Here is a 26,670-nt window from a genome sequence, read left to right as displayed (position 1 = left end):
ACCATTTCTGTCCTTTATTGAGCCCATCTTTGCATGAAATGTTCCCTTGGTGTCTCTAATTTTCTTGAAGAGATCTCTAGTCTTTCCCATTCTGTTGTTTTCCTCTATTTCTTTGCACTGATCACTGAGGAAGGCTTTCTTATCTCTCCTTGCTATTCTTTGGAACTCTGCTTTTCTTCTTTGCCTTTTCCTTCTCTTCTTTTCTCAGCTATTTGTAAGGCCTCCTCAAAAAACCATTTGGCCTTTTTGCATTTCTTTTTCTTGGGGATGGTCTTGAGCACTGCCTCGTATATAATATCATGAACCTCTGTCCATAGTTCTTCAGGCACTCTATCAGATCTAATCCCTTGAATTTGTCACTTCCACTGTATAATGCTAAGAGATTTGATTTAGGTCATACATGAATGGTCTAGTGGTTTTCCATACTTCCTTCAATTTGAGTTTGAATTTGGCAATAAGGAGTTCATGATCTGAGCCACAGTCAGCTGCTGATCTTGTTTTTTGTTGACTGTATAGAGCTTCTCCATCTTTGGCTGCAAAGAATATAATCAATCTGATTTCGGTGTTGAACCTCTGGTGATGTCCATGTGTACAGTCTTCTCCTGTGTTGTTGGAAGAGGGTGTTTGCTATGACCAGTGCGTTCTCGCCACATGACAAGATGGTGGAGTAGAAGGATGTGTACTCATCTCCTGCAAGAACTCCAAAATTACAACTCGCTGCTGAACAACTATCAACAGAAAAATGCTGGATCCCACCAAAAAAAGATACCGCACGTCCAAGGGCAAAGGAGAAGCCCCAATAAAATGGTAGGAAGGGTGAAAGCACGTTTAGAATCAAACCCCTTACCTGCCAGAGACAATTGGAGGTTCAAACAAAACCTTGTGAGCACCAGGACCCAGAGACCCCACAGAGACTGAGCCAGAACTGTCTTTGAGTGTCTCCTGTGGAGGTACGGGTCAGCAGTGGCCTGCTGCAGGGACAGGGGCTCTGGCTGCAGGAGACCTGGTCACATGGCCCGTGGCATAAGCCCTCTTGGAGAAGGTCACCATTAACCCCACCATAGTGCTGCTGAGAGAAGACAACCCACAAACTGCAGAACAATTATACCAAAGAGAACTCCTGAACTGTTAAGAAAGTTCTGCTGCTGCTGAGTCACTTCAGTCACGTCTGACTCTGTGTGACCCCACAGATGGCAGCCCACCAGGCTCCCCAGTCCCTGGGATTCTCCAGGCAAGAACACTGAAGTGGGTTGCCATTTCCTTCTCCAGTGCATGAAAGTGAAAAGTTCTAGGACCCACAAAAGATTCCCCAACCTGGGGATCTGGCAAAGGGACTGAGAACCCCCAGGTAACTTGACTTTGGAGTGGGATTTGATTACAGTACCCACACAGGACTGGGGAAACAGACTCTTTGAGGGCACAAACAAAACCTGGTGCGTAACTGGACCCAGGAGAAAGGAGCAGTGACCGCACAAGAGACTGACCCAGACTGTGAGTGTCCAGGAGTCTCCAGGGGAGGTGTGGGTTGGAGGTGGCCTGCTGCAGGGTCACGGGCATTGAGTGCAGGAGTTTGTGCACTTTTGAAGGAACCTTTTGAAGTCTGTGCATTTTTGGGACCTTTTGAAGGATTACCTCCACCATAGTTTTGTCTCAGATCAAACAACAGGGATGATACACAGCCCCACCCATCAACAGAAAACTGGATTAAAGATTTAATGAGCATGGCCCTGCCCATCAGAACAAGACCCAGTTTCCCCCACAGTCAGTCTCTCCTAACAGGAAGCTTCCATAAGCCTCTTATCCTTATCAGTCAGAGGGCAGGAAGAATGAAAACCACAATCATAGAAAATGAATCAAAGTGATCACATGGACCACAGCCTTGTCTACCTCAATTAAACTATGAGCCAAGCTGTGTAGGGCCACCCAAGATGGATGGGTCATGGTGGAGAGTTCTGACAACATGTGGTCCACTGGAAAAGGGAATGGCAAACCACTTCACTATTCTTGCCTTGAGAACCCCATGAACAGTATGAAAAGGCAAGAAGATAGGACACTGAAAGATGAACTTCCCAGGTTGGTAGATGCCCAATATGCTACTGGAGATCAGTGGAGAAATAACTCCAGAAAGAATGAAGAGACAGAGTGAAGTTGCTCAGTCGTGTCTGATTCTTTGCGATCCCATGGACTGTAGCCTACTAGGCTCCTCCATCCATGGAATTTTCCAGGCAAGAGTACTGGAGTGGGTTGCTATCTCCTTCTCCAGGGGATCTTCCCGACCCGGGGATCGAACCCAGGTCTCTCACACTGCAGGCAGACACTTTACCATCTGAGCTACCAAGGAAGCCCAGACGCAAAGCGAAAACAGTGCCCAGCTGTGGATGTGACAGGTGATGGCAGTAAAGTCCAATGCTGTACAGAACAATATTGCATAGGAACCTGGAATGTTAAGTCAATGAATCAAGATGGCAAGAGTGAACATCAATATTTTAAGAATCAGTGAACTAAAATGGACTGGAATGGGCAAACTTAAAATCTTAAGGCTATTGTTTTTGTACAAGTATTTCAACTTAAATTTAACAAAGTTTAGTTTTGAAAGCCAATAAAATAATTCAAATATTAATCTCTACATACAAAGAATATTATCATTACTGGAAGAAATAATGAAAGATTATCTAAACTGGGTGGGATTATAATATACATCGACAGTAACCAAACCATGTTGTATTGGCACAAAGATAGAATCAAAACCCACAGAAATAAACCAGGTCATATAATTCATATTTGAAAATTTAAATATTTTTATAATTATGTAAATATTAAACAACATTTATTTTGTGCTTACTACGTCCCCATAACCCTTTATAATAGAGTTTCTCTGTAAATAGTGAATTAGGGGGGGAGGACAATAACTGTTGGGTGGGTGTAATCCTGCGTATTAGAAGATATTCAACAGCACTCCTGATCTCTACTCACTAGATTCCAGTATCATCTCCCCATCCTCCAGCTGTGACAACCAAAAATGTCTAAAGCATCTATAGACATCATCTCATGTCCCATGGAAGACAAAATTGTCCTGGGTTACAAATTAGTACTTTTATACAGTTGCAACCAATTATCTACCTGCACTACTTGTTATGGTGTGATGTTTTCCAGTTGATTAACATCCACCACACTACAGGAAATACATTCTGCAAAATTACACACTTAAAAATAATAGCGCTTATGAAAAGATAGGACAAAACTTTAAAGACCTATGAACTTGGTAACCAGAGCACTTAAAAAAAAAAGTAGCAATCATATAATAAAAATACCAACACACTTAAATCTCTACTGACATTTGTACCAAGCACAAAGGTCAGTCAGTCCTTTATTTCATTAAACCCTGGACTTCTACTTCCTCCACTGAGATGTAGGTCACTGTGTACACTTTCAGCAAAATTGAAAATAAAATCTAGGGTGAAGGTTTTTACAAAAATTGGGGAAAATATTTTTCATCCATCTGTAACTCTAAGATGACACATATACTTTCAACACAGTGAAAGCACCCCAGTCTTTGAGGCTACTACTTGCACTGGAGGATGGTACTTTAGTAGAATTTTATCTTTGTTTTTCTTAAACACTCTTCACCTGTGAGAATAACTGCTTGGAAAGGCCTCAGATAACTGACATCATTTCCACACTATACTGATACTTTTCTATTGACTGACTGTATATGGGTTAATTCAAGTTTTAAAAGCATATAAGGACACATCCTAAATTCCCAAATATAGACAAGAGCTATTTACTTAGTAGCAGCAGGCAGCGGTGGCCCAGCAGAAGCAACTGTAGTAGCTAACACTAAGCAACGGGCGATGTGCTAAATGCATTACCAGAGTTACTTCCCTTTATCACCACAGCACTCTGATGTGTTTTAGAAAAAGGAATGGGAACTTGGAGAGGTTAAATAATTTTCCCAAGGTTACTCAGCTAAAATATAGTGCAGTCAGATTTCACCCAAAATTGTGAATCCAAAGTCATTTTTCTTTAATGATTTAATGTTATAATACTTTTCAATTTCTTTCTTAAAATTCCAGTGTTACAATACATCTAAATAATAATTCAAAACTTACTACATATGACATCTTTTTCTTTGGAAAATTCTTTAGGTATTTATTCAAACTCAATAAAGATTTTAAATCTCAAAAGCAACTTTCACCTTCGTTTGCAAGCTACATACTCATTTTTCCAGAACTTGTTAGACAGTGTTCGTTTCCAGAGTTTGTTAGATAGTGGGTAGCCGTAAATGAATTTCTAAATTCTGAAGCCACAAAAAAGAAATATTCACCATTGAGACAAATACCACAACAATTTCTTAAAATTCACCAGGACACGTTCACAAAGAAAGCAAGCCTGTAAAATATTCTGACATGTGGCTGACGCTTCCACCTACTTAGGATATTAATTCAAGTTCTACATCCCATGCCAATGCATACTGGAATCTGGCCACTGGTCTAAACATACCCACTTAAGAGGAGCAAAAGGGTTATTAGTAAGCACAGACTGCATCAAGCCCTAAATATCTGTTCTTAAACATGATGTTTTCTACTACTTGATTTCTCTGCAAATAGGTACTAGCTGTGAATGGAAGTTTCTATGATGGCAATGTCTGTGTTTTTCAAATGTGTTTTAACTGACAGTGTATCTATCTGCCACCCTAACTCCTCCTCAGAAAATACATTAATTAGAAAAAGGAGGTTCTTAGGACTTCCTTGGTGGTCCACTTCCAATGCAGGCAATGCAGGTTTGATCCCTAGTCAGGGAACTAAGATCCCACATGCCCAGAAGCAACTAAGCCACATGCAGCCCAAGCAGAAAGAAGGTGGCATACCACAACAAAAGATCCCATATGCCCCAAAAAGAACCGACACAGCCAAAATAAATATTTTTAAACAGTGTGTTCTTCAAATCTTGCATCTAGTTGGTTGTCTGATGACAAGCGAAATAAACATTTTGGATATGTTAAATGCTTCCAGTTGAAATAAGAGTCCAAAGTGACTTTTATTTATGATGAAAAAGGTGAGTACTTACAAATAAAGCTAATAAGTTACAAACTTTAAAATATTAAACTTAATAAGAAATAGATAAAATCTATAACCAAACAAAAGACTTCCACAAATCCAAAAGTAGTGTTCAACAGAGGACATTTCAAAAATCATTAAAATGTCTGTTTTCCTTAAATTAACTTAAAAATTAACTGCAACTCACATAAAACTAGGAAGGAAGTTTTTTTATTTTTTTCAAGCTTGGAAAAGTAAGAGGGGGAATTAGCCTCACCAGATATTAAGACATACTACAAAGCTTCTATAATTAAAACAGTGAGTTATTAGAGCATAAACAGACCAGAGTAATAGAATAGAAAACTAAGAAGTAGAACCATATAATGCAAAATATATATAAAATAATAAACCACCTCCCAAAGTAACATTAATATTAATACAATTTCAATTAGAATCCTAATGAAATCTGGAAAAGAGTAAATTGAAAAAATTGATGATAAACTTCAACAGTATGAAAAGAAACTATGACATGAGAGCCCACACTCCCCCCACACACAACCAAGAAATCTTAAAGAACAATTGAGGGAAAATTTGCCCAACCTTGAAACATACACGAAACAGACAAATGTGGCTCTATCACATGATGGAATACTGCAGAGAACATAATTTCATGGGTGTCTAAACATATTTATGTAACAGTCTGTGAGATCATGTTAAATTAGTAACTGGTTACTAGAGGGTTAGAAGGGGTGATCAAAGGGATGATCTAAGGGACTACTACTTTTTGTTCCCAGTATAATTACATTTTCTATCATAATTCATACTGCTTGCAATAAAATAAATTTTAAGACTTAAAAAATGAGAAGAAGAAAAGGGAAAACAGTGGAGGTTCTTCCAATACTATGTTCCAAAAGACTTCATAAGCATGTCTAACTGTGAAGACTGGGGGTTCTGACTGTGCCATGAAGAAATGAGATTCTTTTTTTTTTAATATAAATTTTTTAAATTTTAATTGGAGGCTAATTACTTTACAATATTGTACTGGTTTTGCCATACATCAACATGAATCCGCCACGGGTGTACATGTTCCCCATCCTGAATCCCCTTCCCACCCTGTACTATCCATCTGGGTCGTCCCAATGCACCAGCCCCAAGCATCCTGTATCAAGCATCGAACCTGGACTGGCGATTCGTTTCACATATGATATTATACGTTTCAATGCCATTCTCCCAAATCATCCCACCCTCACCCTCTCCCACAGAGTCCAAAGGACTGTTCTATACATCTGTGTCTCTTTTGCTGTCTTGCATACAGCGTTATCGTTACCATTTTTCTAAATTCCATATATATGCGTTAGTATTGGTGTTTTTCTTTCTGGCTTACTTCACTCTGTATAATCGGCTCCAGTTTCATCCATCTCATTAGAACTGATTCAAATGTATTCTTTTTAATGGCTGAGTAATACTCCATTGTGTATATGTACCACAGCTTTCTTATCCATTCGTCTGCTGATGGACATCTAGGTTCCTTCCATGTCCTGGCTATTATAAACAGTGCTGCGATCAACACTGGGGTACACGTGTCTCTTTCAATTCTGGTTTCCTCGGTGTGTATGCCCAGCAGTGGGATTGCTGGGTCATAAGGCAGTTCTATTTGCAATTTTTTAAGGAATCTCCACACTGTTCTCCATAGTGGCTGTACTAGTTTGCATTCCCACCAACAGTGTAGGAGGGTTCCCTTTTCTCCACACCCTCTCCAGCATTTATTGCTTGCAGATTTTTGGATCGCAGCCATTCTGACTGGTATCAAGTGGTACCTCACTGTGGTCTTGATTCGCATTTCTCTAATAATGAGTGACGTTGAGCATCTTTTCATGTGTTTGTTAGCCATCCGTATGTCTTCTTTGGAGAAATGTCTATTTAGTTCTTTGGCCCATTTTTTGATTGGATCGTTTATTTTTCTGGAGTTGAGCTGCATAAGTTGCTTGTATATTTTTGAGATTAGTTGTTTGTCAGTTGCTTCATTTGCTATTATTTTCTCTCACTCAGAAGGCTGTCTTTTCACCTTGCTTATAGTTTCCTTTGTTGTGCAGAAGCTTTTAATTTTAATTAGATCCCATTTGTTTATTTTTGCTTTTATTTCCAGTAGTCTGGGAGGTGGATCATAGAGGATCCTGCTGTGATTTATGTCGGAAAGTGTTTTGCCTATGTTCTCCTCTAGGAGTTTTATAGTTTCTTGTCTTACGTTTAGATCTTTTTTTTTTTTTTTAACATTTTTTTTTTACGTTTAGATCTTTAATCCATTTTGAGTTTATTTTTGTGTGTGGTGTTAGAAAGTGATCTAACAAGTGGTTGACCAGTTTTCCCAGCACCACTTGTTAAAGAGATTGTCTTTTCTCCATTGTATATTCTTGCCTCCTTTGTCAAAGATAAGGTGTCCATAGGTGCAAGGATTTATCTCTGGGCTTTCTATTTTGTTCCATTGATCTATATTTCTGTCTTTGTGCCAGTACCACACTGTCTTGATAACTGTGGCTTTGTAGTAGAGCCTGAAGTCAGGCAGGTTGATTCCTCCAGTTCCATTCTTCTTTCTCAAGATTGGTTTGGCTCTTCGAGGTTTTTTCTATTTCCATACAAATTGTGAAATTATTTGTCCTAGCTCTGTGAAAAATACTGTTGGTAGCTTAACAGGGATTGCATTGGATCTATAGATTGCTTTGGGTAGTATACTTGCTTTCACTATATTGATTCTTCTGATCCATAAACACAATATATTTCCCCACCTATTAGTGTCCTCTTTGATTTCTTTCACCAGTGTTTTGTAGTTTTCTATATATAGGTCTTTTATTTCTTTAGGTAGATATATTCCTAAGTATTTTATTCTTTTCGTTGCAATGGTGAATGGAATTGTTTCCTTAATTTCTCTATTTTCTCACTATTAGTGTATAGGAATGCAAGAGAAAGAAATGGGATTCTAAGAGACGTGAAGTACTGAATATGGCCTTCGAATTGACTCAGTGGGCCCATCTCTTCCATGTCACCCATAACAACCTGACTTTCTTATTGAAGGTGACCTTGTATAGTAAGAAAGGGCTCTATTAACTAAATGAAGTTTGTATACCAACCACCCAAACACTACCAAGACAAACACAATATTAAAGGCAATTAATACTTGTTAATGACTTAAAAGATTTATTATATTAATGAACATTTCATCACATTTTAAATACAAAGAATGCCTTTGACAGGTAACTGGTGTAACTCCCCAAATGCCATAAGCTGTTCAGAATCACTCCTTTTACCTGAAACAAGAACCTCAAGATTCTCACCCTCAAGAACTTCAAATCCTCACTACGATATACTGTAGAATAACCTATTGCATTTTATATGTGATTTTATTTCCTTAAATTTTTTTTTTTTTACTTTAAGCTAGGTATATATGCTTTCCAATTATACAACTCTAACCAGCTTTATGCATCTCAGGGGCAATATCATATTTAAAAGTTTTTCACGTAGGTGGGAACTCATGAGATTTTGTGAGCTGATTTTTCTGCCCACTATAACCTGACATATCCCAACTTTATTACTTGCTTCAGCATTTATCTTTACATGAGCAATTCATAAAATTTTCTAGGCTTTCTATACACTTAGGCTTATGCTCAGTGCCCAAGAGTGAATCATACACTTAAAAAAAAAAAAGAAAAGAAAGAAATTAGAGCATTCCCAGATGGTGAGGATTCTGAGCTTTCACTGTCACAGCCCAGGTTCAGTCCATGGTCAGGGAACTGAGATGGCACAAGCCAAAGCGTGGCCAAAATTTTTTTTAATTAACTGATTAAAATAAAAAATTAAAATATGTCAATAAATATATATATACAAATTTTAAGATGAAATTAAAAATACAACATTGTAAATCAACTATACGTCATAAAATATATTCAAATTTTTTCTATAAGAGAGAAAAAGAGCCACACAATCAGTAGCTCAGACAGTCCTACATTTTAAAAAGTCAAATAAGAGACAGGGTGCTCAGGGCTGGTGCACTGGGATGACCCCGAGGGATGGGATGGTGAGGGAGGTAGGAGCGAGGGTTCAGGTTAGGGAACACATGTACACACATGGCTGATTCATGTGCAAGTATGGCAAAAACCATCACAATATTGTAAAGTAATTAGCCTCCAATTAAAATAAATAAAAAAGGAAAAAAAGTCAAATAATAAAAATAGTACAAAAGATTACACGAACAACACAATCTACATAGTTTTGAAAAGAGGAAAGATCAGAGTTCAGGGAGGAGTAACAAAGGGGTGTGAGGGGGTGGAGAATGTGGGCCAGGTGTGGCTGACACAATGCAGGAGTGCCCTGGCTCTTGGTCTATGTGGAGATGGACTTGCTGAATATCTCACAAAGAGCTATACATTTGTCCAAAACTCAGAGAACTGCACACAAAACTGGGAGAAATGCACTACATATAAAGTATACCTTAACTGAAACAAGGGAAAAAAAATCCGTAAATGATTACTTGGAAGCGAATTGTCATTTTGTATAAAATTTCAGACACACCACCTTACAGCTTAGCAATTTCATTTCTTGGAACATGTTTTCCAGTTATATCCAGAGTACAAAATTATCCATTATGTAAAGGATAGGTGGGAATACCAGACCACCTGACCTGCCTCTTGAGAAATCTGTATGCAGGTCAGGAAGCAACAGTTAGAACTGGACATGGAACAACAGACTGGTTCCAAATCGGAAAAGGAGTACGTCAAGGCTGTATATTGTCACCCTGCTTATTTAACTTATATGCAGAGTACACCATGAGAAACGCTGGACTGGAAGAAACACAAGCTGGAATCAAGATTGCCGGGAGAAATATCAATAACCTCAGATATGCAGATGACACCACCCTTATGGCAGAAAGTGAAGAGGAACTAAAAAGCCTCTTGATGAAAATGAAAGTGGAGAGTGAAAAAGTTGGCTTACAGCTCAACATTCAGAAAACGAAGATCATGGCATCCGGTCCCAACACTTCATGAGAAATAGATGGGGAAACAGTGGAAACAGTGTCAGACTTTATTTTGGGGGGCTCCAAAATCACTGCAGATGGTGATTGTAGGCATGAAATTAAAAGACACTTACTCCTTGGAAGAAAAGTTATGACCAACCTAGATAGCATATTCAAAAGCAGACAGATTACTTTGCCGACTAAGGTCCATGTAGTCAAGGCTATGGTTTTTCCTGTGGTCATGTATGGATGTGAGAGTTGGACTGTGAAGAAGGCTGAGCGCATTCTAAAGGAGATCAGCCCTGGGATTTCTTTGGAAGGAATGATGCTAAAGCTGAAACTCCAGTACTTTGGCCACCTCATGCGAAGAGTTGACTCACTGGAAAAGACTCTGATGCTGAGAGGGATTGGGGGCAGGAGAAGGGGACGACAGAGGATGAGATGGCTGGATGGCATCACTGACTCGATGGACATGAGTCTGAGTGAACTCCGGGAGTTGGTGATGGACAGGGAGGACTGGAGTGCTGCGATTCATGGGGACACGACTGAGCGACTGAACTGAATTGAAAGGATACTCAGTGCACTTTTGTAAAATTTAAAAATCAAATGCTTTCAAAAATAAAACAATGAAGTCTAAGATCAAACGTTAAGGACTATATAAATATCCGAAATTATTTTGGGAACACAAATTGATTTGTACAGATCAGAATGCCAATAAATGTAATCTCTCAGCCTATAATGCAGAAGGAAATGGCACTCCACTCCAGTAATCTTGCCTGGGAAATCCCATGGACAGAGGAGCCGAACAGCAGCAGCCTATAATAAACCAGTTCACTACTTACAATCTCTTAAAACACACACACACACACACACACACACACACACACAACAAAACAAAACTTCTAAACACAGTTGATTGCAGACATGGCAATCTGTTCTCAAAGCTTAGTCATTACTGACTGACCTTTCTTGGTACTGAGTTCATAAAAATGCAGAAGTCTGCAACCTAGTGTTATCCACAGCCACCCATCTGCCCACCACTGACAATGATAACCCACAAACCACAGTGGCGCCTATGGTTCACAAACTCTACCTTGAGTTGATTTAACTTTTCTGCATATACTTCCTATAGGAAAGCATGGTAAAGAATGCAAATTATAAAAACTTTAGGAATAATTTCTAAACCTATGACAAAAATTCTAAATTTCTGTATAACAAAAATAAATAAAACATTTAAATATAAAATCATTAACATTTTTTAAGTGAGGAGGTAACAGGTGTAATACTCACAGACAAATACTTCTATATTTGTTTACCTTTAATATGCAAAATACCCTTGCCAATACATATAAATAACCAAATAGAAAATACACAAGAAAGTTACAGAATAGCTAAAAATTAAGTATGGAAAGTATAATTTCAATTTTAAAAAATAAAAAAGTGACAACAAATTGAAAGCTAATACAAAAATGTAACAAAATGGGGGTGCTAATAATCTATCAGTGAATGAATCTGATTTGCTCATACAAAAATTTCAAAAATTTTTGAAGAGCAAAGTGGCATTTTCAATACTTCCAAGAAGCTATGCTTGAAAAATGTTTATGCAGCATAAATATGTGTAAAGATTTTCTAGCAGTTATCATTTGCTCAAAATATGTAGGAACTTCCCTGGTGCTCCAGTGGATAAGACTCTGCATTCCCAATGCAGAGGGCCCAGAGTTCAATCCCTGGTCCAGGAACTAAGATCCCACATACTGCAACTAGGCCCTCGCACTTGAGAGCCCACGCTCCCCAACTAGGAAAGCCTGAATACCACAATGATGAGCCTGCACACTGCAATGAAGACCCAGTGCAGCCACAATAAATTTTTTAAAAATGTAAACACCTAGATGTCTATCAACAGGGGTACTTGTAAAGGAAATAAATTATGGCACATCCATGCAGAATTAAGAACTCTACAGTCACAAAAAGAATGAAGTCACTCTGCTCATTCCGGAAGATGCAAAAGATGCACCATTAACTGAAAGAAGCAGTTGCAGAGTGACCTGCAACTTGCCACTGCACAAAGACCATTCCTGAATGACTATGAGCCACAGCCATTACCAAAATAAAATATGGGTTTTGGCTTTTCATACTGTTCATGGAGTTCTCAAGGCAAGAATACTGCCATTCCCTTCTCCAGGGAACCATGTTTTGTCAGCCTGCAGACATGAAATTAAAAGACGCTTGCTCCTTGGAAGAAAAGTTATGACCAACCTAGATAGCATACTAAAAAGGAGAGACATTACTTTGCCAACAAAGGTACATCTAGTCAAAGCTATGGTTTTTCCAGTAGTCATATATGGATGTAAGAGTTGGACCTTAAAGAAAGCTGAGCACTTTTGAACTGTGGTGTTAGAGAAGACTCTTGAGAATCTCTTCAACAGCAAGGAGATCAAACCAGTCAATCGTAAACAAAATCAGTCCTGAACATTCATTGGAAGGACTGATGCTGAAGCTGAAGCTCTAATATTTTGGCCACCTGATGCAAAGAACTGACTCCTTAGAAAAGACTGATGCTGGGAAAGACCGAAGGCAGGAGGGGCAGAGGATGACAGAGGATGAGATGGTTGGATGGCATCACCGACTCAGTGGACATGAGTCTGAGCATGCTTCAAGAGTTGGTGATGGACAGGGAAGCCTGTGCAGCCCAAGGGGCCAGAAAGAGTCAGACACGACTGAGTGACTACACTGAACTGAAACACGGGTTTGGAAGGAAGAAAAGGATGTGGTGTTCATTTTCTATGTTATACTTTATTTTGTGTTTCATTTTTTAAATTTTAAGAATGTTTTACTTTTCAAATCAGAAAATAAAGGTTTTAAGTATACAAAAATATGACAGAAAAAAGAAAAATTAAGTCTTGCTAGGAAGATATGCTTTTAAAATGTAAAGTTTTGAATCTCTGTGGTCTAAAAGTCCCAGTTCAGCCAAAATCCCCACCATAATATAAGTGCTCACTAGATTCCATGGCTCAGATAGATGATGTGAAGGCACAGAAAATCTCAAAGCATGAGTCTGTCACATTAAAATACAAGTTCAACAACATTAACGCTCTTAAAGTTGTATTTAAAAGAAAAACACAGGTAGAAAACTCATGAAAATGTGAAATGAAAAATGAATACTTGATCAAACAAATTATTTTTCATTGCTGCTTGTTGTATTTCTAAAATTGGAAGAGGTCATTACTTTTAAACTTTGGCCTGAAAGTTGTTTTTTCCATCTGATGAAAATACTCCAGTTTCAAGGAAATTTGTTTTCATAGGATTTGAAACTCAAAGAAAAACATACCTTCTAAGAGCATTTCTGGAATGTCTGCTTGATATCTAGGTCCCACTCTGATTTCACCTTTGTCAGCTAATAGTGTTTTCACTGAGGGATCATAGACCAATGAATAGAAAAAGGTATCCTGGAAAAAAAGATGACAGAAGACAGAAATAGCGACATAAACGTAATTCCTTCTACTTTTTATAAAGCAATAAATCCAGTGTCATAATAATGAAACCATAAAACTCCACAGAGCATAAAATTTCATCTTGGTGAATAAATTCATAAATCTTTAAGGAGAGCATAACGTTACTATCATCAGGTAAACAGTATAAAATTAAATGAAAACAGGGTGGATAATAAAGTGTTACTGTTATTTGTTTAGTTAGTCTAACAGAAAACCATTAATTGCTCTAACAGTTAAGCTAAAGTCAAATAAAGACCATTGAAATCCAGTAATCATTTTAAGGCTGTAAAGTCCACACCAAACAGTAAGGGTGCCTTACTGACGTGTGACACTCTTACTTTGAGAGTGCCCATCCCACATTTTATCAAAAATATTAAAATGTAGACACATTTCACATTAAAACGATAGAACTTAGTTTATATGCAGTTTACTAATACGTCACACTGTATACACTTAATTACAATTATTTAATTACAATTACCCATTAATTATAATTCTGCAGTTGTCCTTTAAATTCTAAAACATATGTCTATATGGGTAAGCATATAAACATAACTATACATTCTATCATCACCAGCATACTACCTAACTTTCCATGATCACTTAAAACAGCAAACACCCTACTTACTGGACCTAAAGGATAAAATGACCTATAGCCACCAGTCTGTAGCTGAATTCTGCATAACCACTAGAAATCATCTGAACCAGCAAAGTCTTGCCTTTTGTTCCCCCCAACCTCCCTGCCCCATGGATGTGAGGGTCATCTACTGCATGACTCTCCGTATTAAACCCTGAAAGGGCCTATTAAAGAACAGTAGATTGACAAAGGACTGAGGTTAAAAAGCAAGAGGATAGGAAAAAAAAAAATCCTAAAGACTTGGCAAATTTTCATCTACTACAATCCTTAGCAGATACAAATTGTTAACAAATTAGAAGGTAACAAATATCATCTTTAAAAAAAAAAACAACACAGAATTTCCAAGTGGCCCAGTGGTGAACTCTCTGTACTTTCATTCAGTGGCCTGGGTTCAATCCCTGGTTGGTAACTAAGATTTCGCAAGCCACACAAACACGTGCAGCAAAAAAAATCCACTCTCCGAACAGCCAAATACAATATAATATACTAAAATATATTGACTATTTCTTTTTATTTCTGCTTCTGTGAATGAAAGATAATTTCTGAGCATCATCAATCCATATTATCTATCATTCTGTTCGACAGACTGACAATAAACCCTTCTTTTCCAAATTTCACAAGACTATTAGCCTTTTTTTCTGCCTTAAACACTTACTTTCCTTCTAATTTTATTAGGCTTCTGGTACACAGTAGTTCTACATGTTTGCATCAGTCTTTTTCTGTAATTTTACTTCATTTGAGATAAGGGAGCAACACTTTCGCGCATAGAAAACTATTTTTTAAAAGAAAATATGTCCCTTTAATTTTGCTTTTTAAAATATATATGTAATAAAGATTCTGGGAAAACAAACACTATGAAATTATAAAGGTTAAATACTGAACCATCAATAGTATTTTCCCCACAATAAAACTGATAAAAGTCACATAAAACTGCAAAATGTAGAACAGTCTGCTTATGAGAATTTCCTGCCTTCAATGGCGTCCATGCTCTAATTCAATTTCATAAAAATATTTATGACGTCTCTTGAAGGTTACAAAAAAATTCTTCTTAGGTGACAAAGTTTATTAGGATTCTAGTAAAGAAAGCAGACCACCAATGGTAAAATTTTATCTTCAAAGAGCCTAAAAAAAAAAGCTATTTACTCCCCCCGCCCCGCCAAAAAAAGGGAAGAGGACCAAGTATTTTTATTTATTTCACAAAGCCCAATTTAGCTTCTCCCCGACAAAAAAGTTCTTTCACTACCAATTCAATCATGGGCTATACTTTTACCAACTTTTCATTACGAAGCAAAGACAGACAGACAGATGTAGGAGTTTTTTCCAACTTTTATCTCAGTTAACCAGAAAAATGAAATTACCTGAATACATTCTAATCATGATACTTTTACCATAATATTGCTATCATTATGCAATAATTTGTTAGAAGAAGAAATAATACAAAAGTATAGGCTTTGTACGAAACAGAGAGGGAAAAACACACACAAGTATAATTGTGAATTACCTCTTTATCAAGATATGACAATACTGACTCTGTCTCATTCAGAAGGGCAACACTGCATTTCCCCCTGTTGAAAGAGAAAAAAAGTGAATAAATGCAAGAAAAGCCACTTTGCCTTCACAGAGATGATGTGCACAAAGTTACGAATATTCACAATGTAAAGGTAGTATTAAGAAACCAGATGGCAGTTGGGAACATCTAGACATGTATATACTTGGACTTACTCTACATCTTGGTGCTATGGAACCTAAAAATAACACTGTAGACATTTGTTGAGAGGCTAACCTGGGGAAGGAACAGTGTTAGGTAGCAAATCCTTATAAAATAAAACATTTTATAGGTATTTCCTAACTCTTTAGGAAGAAAAGAAAGAACAGTACAATGTAATCTTCAGACAAAGTTAGCTTCTGAATCTGTAAAGAGTTAATATGAGGCAATTTTATACAAGGGATTTTTAAAGAAATCACCATGTAAACCAGTGCCTAAAATAACCTTCAAATTTTATAGTAGCCACTGCATACAAGAACACAAAAATACACATTTCCATCAGGGTTACCTGATGTAACTATACCTTTATTGCTAACTTACCTTTATTGAAACTGCTCTAAAGATGAGTTAAAATTTAAACACAAGGAACTCCAATAGAGCAAGGGGCAAATAAAAATCGCCAGATTCATGGATCTTGAAGTCTCATGGCATTTACCTTTGATCATAGCTGGGTGTGTACTTGAAAATGAAATGCTGTTTAAAAAAGGCCTGTCTAGACCTGAGAAAAATTATGGTTATTCACGTAGTGGTATTTAACACCACTTTTAAAATTATCTTCCCAGTTTGAAAAATTCAGTACAGCTACAAATTTGACACAATTCTGAGACTATTCAAGTTATAGATATTGGTCAGGGCTCACAAAATACTTTTAAAATGTTATAATATCACTTGGTTTTCTAAACAAAAATCACGACTTGCTCCCCACAAATTAACATGTAAAAACAAATGCATCAAATGCACATTACATAGGAAGTTTGTTGTTGGATTATCAGAGTGAAATACAGTTCAAAGGAAACAATTACCAAAAGCAAAAGTAAAACATGAATGCGTAAGTCAAAAACTACACTAAGCATTTTGCAACTGCATGTTCCTTAAACTTAAATTAAAAAAAAAAGTTTTCCTCTCATCAAAATATCTTTCTCTGTTAATCATCTTAGGTTGATATCACTTCAAAAGGTTTCTCTGAGAGCATGTGGTACTTCTTATACTATCCTGTCAAATCCATAATTCGGTTACTGGGAGTTATGAAGGTTTTCTGTTTTTCCCATGTATTTTATTTGTGCACAGTACTGAAGCAGAAAAAATAACATCATTATTTCAGTGCATGTAACACTCAAAATCAATAATTACCTGATATGCTCATGCAAAGGACAGAATTACCAGAAGGGGAACTGCTCTGCCGCTGTGAGCACATCTAGGAGGGCCATAGAAGAACTTCTATGACCCATGAATATGCGCTCACGCATGCAAGAGTGCTTAAGGAACCAACGGGATTTCCAAAAATAGTTTCATTTACTTCTCTTGCCTCAGTAGCAGCTGACAAAGCAGTATTTCTAACATTTAAGGCTTATTCCACCTAGAAATCATAAAATCTTTTTAAGTTCTCTATAGTCAGGTTTAAAAACAAAATGGGGAGGAACAGATGTTATAAATGTTATTTTAATAGGCATCACTTGAATTTTATAACAGACACTGAAAATTCATAAAAAGAATGCAGCATAAAGGTGCCTCCATACTGTCTGAAATGATAAAAGATTTTTTTTTAAGAATTATTTATTTATTTCTGGCCATGCTGGGTCTTCACTGATGCGTGCAGGCTTTCTCTAGCTGCAGTGAGCAGGGGCTACTCCCCAGCTGCAGTGTACCAGCTTCTCTTGTTGCGGCACATGGGCTCTAGAGCACAGGTGCACAGGCTCAGCTGTCCCCTGCCTGCACTGGCAGGCAGACTCTTAACCACTGGACCTCCAGGAAAGTCCATGAAAAAAGATGCTAAACTGAATCAGTAAACCATTATTTTCATATTTATATCAGGAGGTAAGGAAACATTGGTTATACTGGTTTTAGAGGCCCAAGATGATTACAAAATCAATAAAAGGACAGCCATCCCAATCAATCTAAACTGTAAAATATCTTTGGAAATATAGATTTTATGCAAAAAGGAAAGGATAATAGACAATTTTAACTTATAATTTTTCTTTAATGTATTTATACTGTACCTTTCCCCCCATTAAAAACAAAAATGTGACACTTAAATTTTCATGTACATATATTAACAGCTAACAAAGTAAGAGACTGAGTCAGAATTATTTTATGAAGTAAACATGCATATGTAATTAACACATGTACCACCACGCCAAGAGATGTTGATAAAGTAGTTTAAAAAGAGATTTAAAGTGTTGGCTTCCGTTATGCTGAACAAATCTTGGCTCACAGGAAAAAACATGATAAATTTTAAGCTAACTGCAAACTAAAGGAACTATTAACAAATTCTGAATATAGATAACGCAGTTGTTTTACCCTGAATCTCAAGCAATGAACCTGTGTCTCTTCCACAGCACTTCAGACCATAAGGAACAAAGATACCAAAACATTAACAATATAAAACACAGGAAGACTGCAACACTGAGAAAGGCCCATATAATCATTCATACTGCTTTTCGACAGGAAGTTACACAGAAGCACAGAATTTCTAGAGATAACATATTTTCCAACATACCATTCAAAATGGTTTTTTTTAATATATTTTATTTCAAAAAATATATATATATTCTATTTCAGAAACTGCAGAGTACAGGGACAGAGAAAAATGTAATTATTACAACACAATACAGTCCCATGTTTAATGGCAGGTACTGATCAGCCTAAAATCTGCTGTTTCCTTAACAAGATGTTAGTACCCTCCCACAGGACTCAAAAACCTTATGTAAAATGTGCACCCAGGTTATTTTTCCTCTTATCAAGAGATGTTACTACCCATTTGTACAAGTGGAAGTTTAAATTAGTATCCATTTCCCCCACTATCTATCTGTAGGCTTTCCTTCACTAACACACAGAAGTACAATGATCCAGGACCTGGAAAAATGAAAATTCTGAGTGTCGCACAAAGATAATTGAATCCAAATATCTTGGAAGGGCTCCAAGAATCTATGTGGTTAACAAGCATGACCAGGTGATCCTTAGGCATACTGAACATGAATTTTAAACCTGCCTTGTTCACTGAAAGCCATTATTTCTTTATTAAAGAAAGGTATTTTTCCATTTTTAAAAAGGAAATCTTGCCATTTGCAAAAACATAGATAGTCTAGAGGGTATGAAATAAATCAGACAAAGAAAGACAAATAGCCATGTGATCTCTCACTTACATGTGGAATTTAAAAAACAAAAGGAAAACAGACTCACAGAGAACAAGCATGTGGTTGCCAGAGGGGCAGGGTTAGAGATGGGGGTGGGCAGCAGTACATGGGGGTGGGCAGTGGTGTATGGGGGCAAATAGGTGAAGGGGACTAAGAGGTACAAACACCCAATTAGAAAATAAATAAGTCATGGGAATGTAAAATATAGAGCATAAGGAATATGGTCAGTGATACTGTAGTAGCTTGGTATGGGGGACAGACAGTTGCTAGTCTTCTTGTGATCATCTTGTAACGTACGCAAATGTCAAATCACTACGTAGTACACCTGAAACTAACATAACGTTGTATGTCAATTACATTTCACTTTTTAAAATATGTAAAGAAATAATTTGCTGTTGTGGTAGGGGGAAGACTCTCAACACTCTTAGCCACGAGGAAAATGCAAAATCAAAACCACAGTGAGATACAGTTCACGGAGAACCACAAAGATGGGCTAAAATGAAAAACACAGACAATAAAATGGAAAACACAGACAATAACAAGTGTCGACATGGATGTGGCAAAACTGGAACACTAACACTTTCCTGGTGAGGATACAAAACTGTGTAATCACTTGAGAAAACAGTCTGGCAGTTCCTCAAAACGTTAAACACAGAGCTGCCATCTGACCCAGCAATTCCACACGTGAGTATAATACCATGAGAAGAGAAAACACACATCCACACAAAGTCTTGTGCACAGATGTTCACAGCAGCATTATTCACAATAGGCAAAAAGCAGAACAATCCACATTTCCACCAACTGATGAATGAGCAAACAAAACGTGCAGTTCTAGTCCAAGTCCAAAGGCCTGAGAATCAAGAGTGCTGCTGCTATAAATCCCAGAGAGGAAGAAACCGAGGTCCCAGCTTAGTCAGTCAGAGACGGAGAATTCTCTCTTCCACCCTTTTGCTCTTTTCAGATCCTCAACTGTATGGAAGAGGTTTCCCTCACACTGGGAAAGACAATCTGCTTTACTCAGTCTACTGATTCAAATAACCTCTTCTGGTTATTTGAAAACATCCTCATGGACACATACAGGGTTTTTTTAACCAGACATCTGAGTGTGACGGGAGCCCAGCCAAGCTGACCACTACTTCAGCCACCACAGTATCTCAATGCAGTCACTATTAAAAATATATACATTCTTCTTCATAACTATCAAGGTCATGAAAAACAAGGAAAGACTGGGACACTCTTACAGACCAGAGATGATGAAGACATGATGCCTAAATGCAATGTCAGGGTGAATCCGGGAACGGCAAAAGGACATCAGAGAGAGAACGGTTAATGTCTGGATACAGTCTGGAGTTTAGTTCACAGTAACATATCTATGTAAATTTCTTAGTTTTGATGAAGATGACATGATTAAATGAACTGCAAACATTAAGCAGAAACAGAGTGGAGAGCACATGGACGCTCTCTGGGCCATCCTGGAAGCTTTGTCTGCAAACCAGAAAATACCCCAAATCAAAAGGCTTACTTTTCAAGACTCCCTTCTTTCAAAAAAGTTGCATGTGTGTCACTGATTTTATGAGTCTGCTATTAGCCACAAACTGAATTCTGAACATTTTTTCATATCAAGAATCATGCCTGATTCTGTGACTGGAAATTCAGCAAATAGTTTTATACACCATTTAATCCACTAAACACAATGAACAAGTATTTTAGAATGAAATTCAAAAATGCAAAATGCTTTCAGAAGATTATGTTTCACAACAGCAGCAATGTAAGATAGGACAAAAGAAAAGATTCAAAATTCTGAGGGAAATTATTTCCAAACCAGAATTATATCCCTAAACAAATCATCAGTCAAGTGTGAAAAACATTTTCGGATAAGCAAGGACTAAAATGTTTTACATTTTAGAAGATTAAGCAAAAGGAAAAAGGCAAAACAATTATTAATTCCAAGGAAAACAAAAGGTTGTACAAGAGACCATTATGTGAGGAATATTTATGTGCTCATAAAATACAGAGATGATTATTAAGTTAAATAAAACTGTGATATGCTGGAAACACAAAAGGGAATGGAGAAGAGGAAGCAAAGAGACATTTTCAAAATTGAAAATGAATAGTAGCAGTGTAAGAGTAGTATAAGCGCCAAAGTCAGTGTTAGAGAAGTTGGAAATAACTGCAAAATGGGAACCAGGCACGTAACTGCCTGCGAGAATATTAGACAGCCATATTCATATATTTAAAGTGAAGGGGGAGGGTCCTAATTAGATCAAGTACATAAATTTATGTGTATATACACACGCGCGCGCGTACATACACCAAGGGAGCAAGAGTTATGATGACATTAAATCAGGTTTTCTCAAGCCTGGCAGCACCACTGGCTGAGTCAGTAGATGACAGAGGAGTCCTAAACCAGATACGAAAACCAAAACTGTCCAGACTTTTGTCAAATGCTCCTTGGGAGACAAGAGTGCTCCTGGATGAGAACATGATATTGACTAACCATGGTTTTCTTAACTATATCTTACTAACAAATATTTAAGGACTGCCTATATAAGCGAAAAAATATAATTTTATACAATTTTGGATTATTAAAAGGAGGAGACTAAAGGAGAAAGAAATCTGGACACTTTCAAGTATTTCTATTCAAATATATATTTTCTATTGTTAATACTACTTTAACAGATGTTAACAAATAAAGGTTAAAGCAGGCCCCCAAGAAACAAAACAGAAAAGCTGAAACACCTCTGTGAGTAGGTGAGCTAAAGGAATCAAAAACCAAGAAACGAAGGTTGAGCTTAATCTAACAGCTCAGTGGCTTCGGTGAAGAAACATGACAAGCAGTGTTTTTTAGAAAGCCCCCTTGTGTTTATGGCATGTGGAGAGAACCAAAGCAACAAGATATGAATCCCTGATCCTGGAGATATGATAACAAACATGAAAGAAACTTTCAAAGAGAAATTTAAGGGAAAAGAATCCTCTCTTGGTGCCACCTTCCCTTTTATAACTAGGAGAAAGTGAAATGTTCAAAAGGCACTAGGAAGTTCCTCTTCTCCAAGACACGATGACCCATAAATTGTTTTGATACTAAGAAAATCTCATAAGCGTTTATTTGCACAACCATGTGGAACACCAGTACAAAATGTAGGCTACACTGTGGTATATACCCAGTGCTTTTCTTCATTATCATTTTAGTTGCAAAAGAAAACACTTCAACCACCAAAGAAAAGATTACATAGCATAAACACAACAGTTGAGAAAAAATGTGCTGAACTCGTAGACTTAAAAATGTTAAATTGTGGTATGATTTTTCTCGTTTCTGTTTTTCCTCTAGTCCTGCTTCTCCTAAAAACCTAAGCACGCTAAGTAACTTCTTTATGCTACATTCATCTCTTAAGTAGCACTACTTATGGTCTCAATAGCATTCTTTTGGCTAATTCAAATTTTGTTTACAGATACCAAGAAAGCCGCAAAAATCTAACATCTTAAAATAAAAATACTGGCACAACGAAATGTACAGAAAGAAAACTGCTTTTATTAGTTTCTTTAACATTGTCAACTCTAGAGAGAGATTGCTAACTCACAGTGGAGTTCTATTTTATTACTTATACACTTTAAACTTAACATTACTAAAACAGGAGGGAAGGGGGCAGGGCACAACCTTTAAAAGAATGACATAGCCCGAGGACACAACATGAACAGATTAGAACCAAACAAGTCCAAGACTGCAGACGGTCCAAGTCCACTAGACTTTGAGCCTCAGCATACTCTCACTGTAATACATGTATGCTCAGTCACTCAGCTGTGTTCAGCTTTTTGTGGCCCCATGGACAGTAGCCTGCCAGGCTCCTTGGTCCATGGGATTCTCCAGGCAAGAAAACTGGAGTGGGTTGCCATGCCCTCCTCCACGGGATCTTCCCAATCCAGAGATCAAACCCAGGTCTCCCACACTGCAGGCCAACTCTTGACCAATTGAGCCACCAGGGAAGCCCACTGTAACACATGAGTGAACTGAATGACACACCCACAGGCACCATGACATGTCCAAAGTCAGCCATCAAGGTCAAAAATTGCATGGTGGTCCAATTTCTGGAAATCCCTACCCCTTGCCAAAATGGCTGGAATACTCCTTTCACTCATTAGCCTATGAAACATTGCCCCCTGCACCCCGCTCACAAAAACTGACCAACCCATACTCTGTGGCCCTCTTGCCTTCTGAAATGGAGTGTGTTTCTTTCTAAATAAATCCACTTCTTATCTATTACTTTGTCTCTCACTGAATTCTTTCTGCTACAAGACATCAAGAACTTCAGCTTCATTAAGCCTGATACAAGGTGCGTGATCTCAGTTAAAAAACAGTAAATTCAAATCCCAATCAGAGTTACAGTTTCATTACTACTTATTTATCAATAAACACAAGTCTGTAAAAATTTTTCTCTGAAGATTTTAAAAAGGTCTCCACAGAGATATCATAAATTCACAAAATACAAATCCTTTCAGTTCAATTCCCCTGCTTTGACCAATATAGAAATAGGAAGAAAGAAATACAAATACAAAAAGCATAATTAAGACATTTTCTACTATTTCACTTCGTAATTTAATTTGTACACAGCCTCATAATTCAACATGTGAAATGACCTACCCACAAATTTGCTCTTTGAAGTATTATCTGTAACAGTAAAAGACTAAAATGGAGCAAATATCCATCAATTATTGGATTACGAACAAAGTGAGTGAAGGTGATAGAATTCCAGCTGAGCTATTTAAAGTTCTAAAAGATGATGCTGTGAAACTGCTACACATTCAATAAGCCAACAAATATGGAAAACTCAGCAAATGGGCACAGTAAAGGACAGAAACAGTATGGAACTAACAGAAAAGAAGAGGTTTAATAAAGGTAGCAAGAATACACAGAAGAACTACACAAAAAAAGATCTTCATGACCCCAATAACCACAACGGTGTGATCACTGGACTAGAGCCAGACATCCTGGAGTCGGAAGTCAGGTGGGCCTTAGGAAGCATCACGACGAACAAAGTCAGTGGAGGTGATGGAATTCCAGCTGAGCTATTTCAGGTTCTAAAAGATGATGCTGTCAAAGTGTTGCACTCAATATGCCAGCAAATTTGGAAAATTCAGCAGGGGCCACAGGATTGGAAAAGTTCAGCTTTTCATTCCAATCCCAAAGAAAGGAAATGCCAAAGAATGCTCAAACTACCACACAACTGCATTCATCTCACACGCTAGCAAAGTAACGCTCAAAATTCTCCAAGTCAGGCTTCAACAGTATGTGAACCGAGAACGTCCAGATGTCCAAGCTGGATTTAGAAAAGGCAGAGGAACCAGAGATCAAATTGCCAAAATCCAGTGGATCACAGAAGAAGGAAGAGAGTTCCAGAGAAACATCTACTTTTGCTTTATTGACTACGCCAAAAAGCCTTTGACTGTGTGGATCACAACAAACTGTGGAAAATTCTTAAAAGAGATGGGAATACCAGACCACCTTACCTGTCTCCTGCGAAACCTGTATGCAGGTCAAGAAGCAACAGTTAGAACTGGACATGGAACAACAGACTGGCTCCAAACCGGGAAAGGAGTACGTCAAGGCTATATATTGCTATCTTGCTTCAGTTCAGTCACTCAGTAGTGTCTGACTCTTTGCAACCCCATGGACTGCACAAGCTTCCCTGTCCATCATCAACTTATTTCCTTTAGGATTGACTGGTTGGATCTCCTTGCAGTCCAAAGGACTCTCAGAGTCTTCTCCAACACCACAATTCAAAAGCATCAATTCTTCGGCGGTCAGCTTTATCACCCTGCTTATTCTTTACATCACCCTACTTATTTAACTTATATGCAGAGTACATAATGCGAAATACCGGGCTAGATGAAGGAGATTCCACCAGTCAATCAGAAAGGAAATCAGTCCTGAGTATTCACTGGAAGGTCTGATGCTGAAGCTGAAGCTCCAAAACTCTGGCCACCTGATGGGAAGAACTGACTCACTAGAAAAGACCTGGATACTGGGAAAGTTTGAAGGCAGGAGGAGAAGGGGATGAAGAGGATGAGATGGTTGGATAGCATCACTGACTCGATGGACATGAGTCTAAGTAAGCTCCAGGAGGTGGTGATGGACAAGGAAACCTGGCGTGCTGTAGTCCATGGGGTCACAAAGAGTCGGACACGACTGAGCGACTAAAGTGAACTAAAATGAAGCGCAAGCAGGGAGCAAGATTGCCGGGAGAAATATTAATAACTGTAGATATGCAGATGACACCAACCCTTATGAGAAAGCAAAGAGGCTAAAGAGCCTCTTGAGGAAAGTGAAAGATGAGAGTGCAAAAGCTGGCTTAAAACTCAACAGTCAAAAAACTATGATCATGGCATCCGGTCCCATCACTTCATGGCAAATAGATGGGGAAACAATGGAAATAGTGACAGACTTTATTTTCTTGGGTTCCAAAATCACTGCAGATGGTGACTGCAGCAACATTATTAAAAGACACTTGCTCCCTGGAAGAAAAGCTATGAACAACCTAGACGGCATATTAAAAAGCAGAGACATTACTTTGCCAACAAAGGTCCGTCTAGTCAAAGCTATGGTTTTCCCAGTAGTCATGTGTGGATGTAAGATTTGGACCATAAAGAAAGCTGAGTGCCGAAGAATCGATGCTTTTGAAATGTGGTGTTGGAGAAGACTCTTGAGAGGCCCTTGGACTGCAAGGAGTTCAAACCAGTCAATCCTAAAGGAAATCAATCCTGAATATTCATTAGGACTGATGCTGAAGCTCCAGTACTTTGGCCACCTGATGTGAAGAGTTGACTCATTAGAAAAAACCCTGATGCTGGGAAAGACTGAAGGCCGGAGGAGAAGGGGACGACAGAAGACAAGACGGTTGGATGGCCAACTCAGCGGACATGAATTTGAGCAAGCTCCCAGAGATGGTGAAGGACAGGGAAGCCTGGCATGCTGCAGCCCATAGCGTCACAAAGATTCGGACACAACTGAGCAACTGAACAACAAGAATAAATTAGAAATGTAAAACAGCCATTGGACTGAATCAGACACATCTTTATGACTTGACAAGCACAACATAACAATGTCATAATTTATTTCACTGTTTACTTCAAGACACTAACACACACACCTCACTGCTTCTATACACATTGTTTCTAGAAATAAACATAAGATTCTAGGAACATTAATGAGCTGGGGACTGTATAGGAGAGGAACATTTTATTATTTACCCCACATTTTTATTTCTGAACTATATACATTACCTATCCCTTCCCCTCAAAATGTTAAAGTTTATAAATGGGGGGCCAAATCAGTTTTCCTTAATCCTGACAACAAATTCACTGCTTCTGGATCATAGGTTAGTCCAAGCATTAATCCAAATTGGGTAACTATGCCCAATCTCAGTAATTCATAAATTCACTATGACAATCTATTACCATCAACTTCCATCTTCTGAAACCAAGCATGGCTCAGTTTCCCTGAGTTCCCTGAATCCTAAAGGACACATCCACATAGTAGCTAATCAGGGAAGGGAGGAAATGCAGAATCAGAAGAGGAGCAGTCAAGAAACAACAGTGCAACCTTGGATC

The 26,670-nt window shown here is 37.9% G+C and overlaps 1 protein-coding gene across 1 annotated transcript in view; it reads right to left on the bottom strand.

Moving 5' to 3' along the window:
- The window catches only part of MTA3 (metastasis associated 1 family member 3), a 168,250-nt gene that overhangs the window by 71,471 nt on the left and 70,109 nt on the right, over positions 1-26,670 (bottom strand). The window contains exons 5-6 of the mRNA XM_052648380.1: positions 15,671-15,734; positions 13,370-13,487 (exon numbers count right to left, since the gene is read on the bottom strand). Of these exons, the coding sequence (XP_052504340.1) occupies positions 13,370-13,487; positions 15,671-15,734 (182 nt within the window). The remainder of the gene's footprint in view (positions 1-13,369; positions 13,488-15,670; positions 15,735-26,670) is intronic.

Source organism: Budorcas taxicolor, chromosome 11, assembly GCF_023091745.1.
Source record: "Budorcas taxicolor isolate Tak-1 chromosome 11, Takin1.1, whole genome shotgun sequence".
Taxonomy (NCBI): Eukaryota; Metazoa; Chordata; class Mammalia; order Artiodactyla; family Bovidae; genus Budorcas; species Budorcas taxicolor.
The sequence above is the reverse complement of the archived record's forward strand: the minus strand, read 5'-3'. Positions and strand labels throughout refer to the sequence as shown.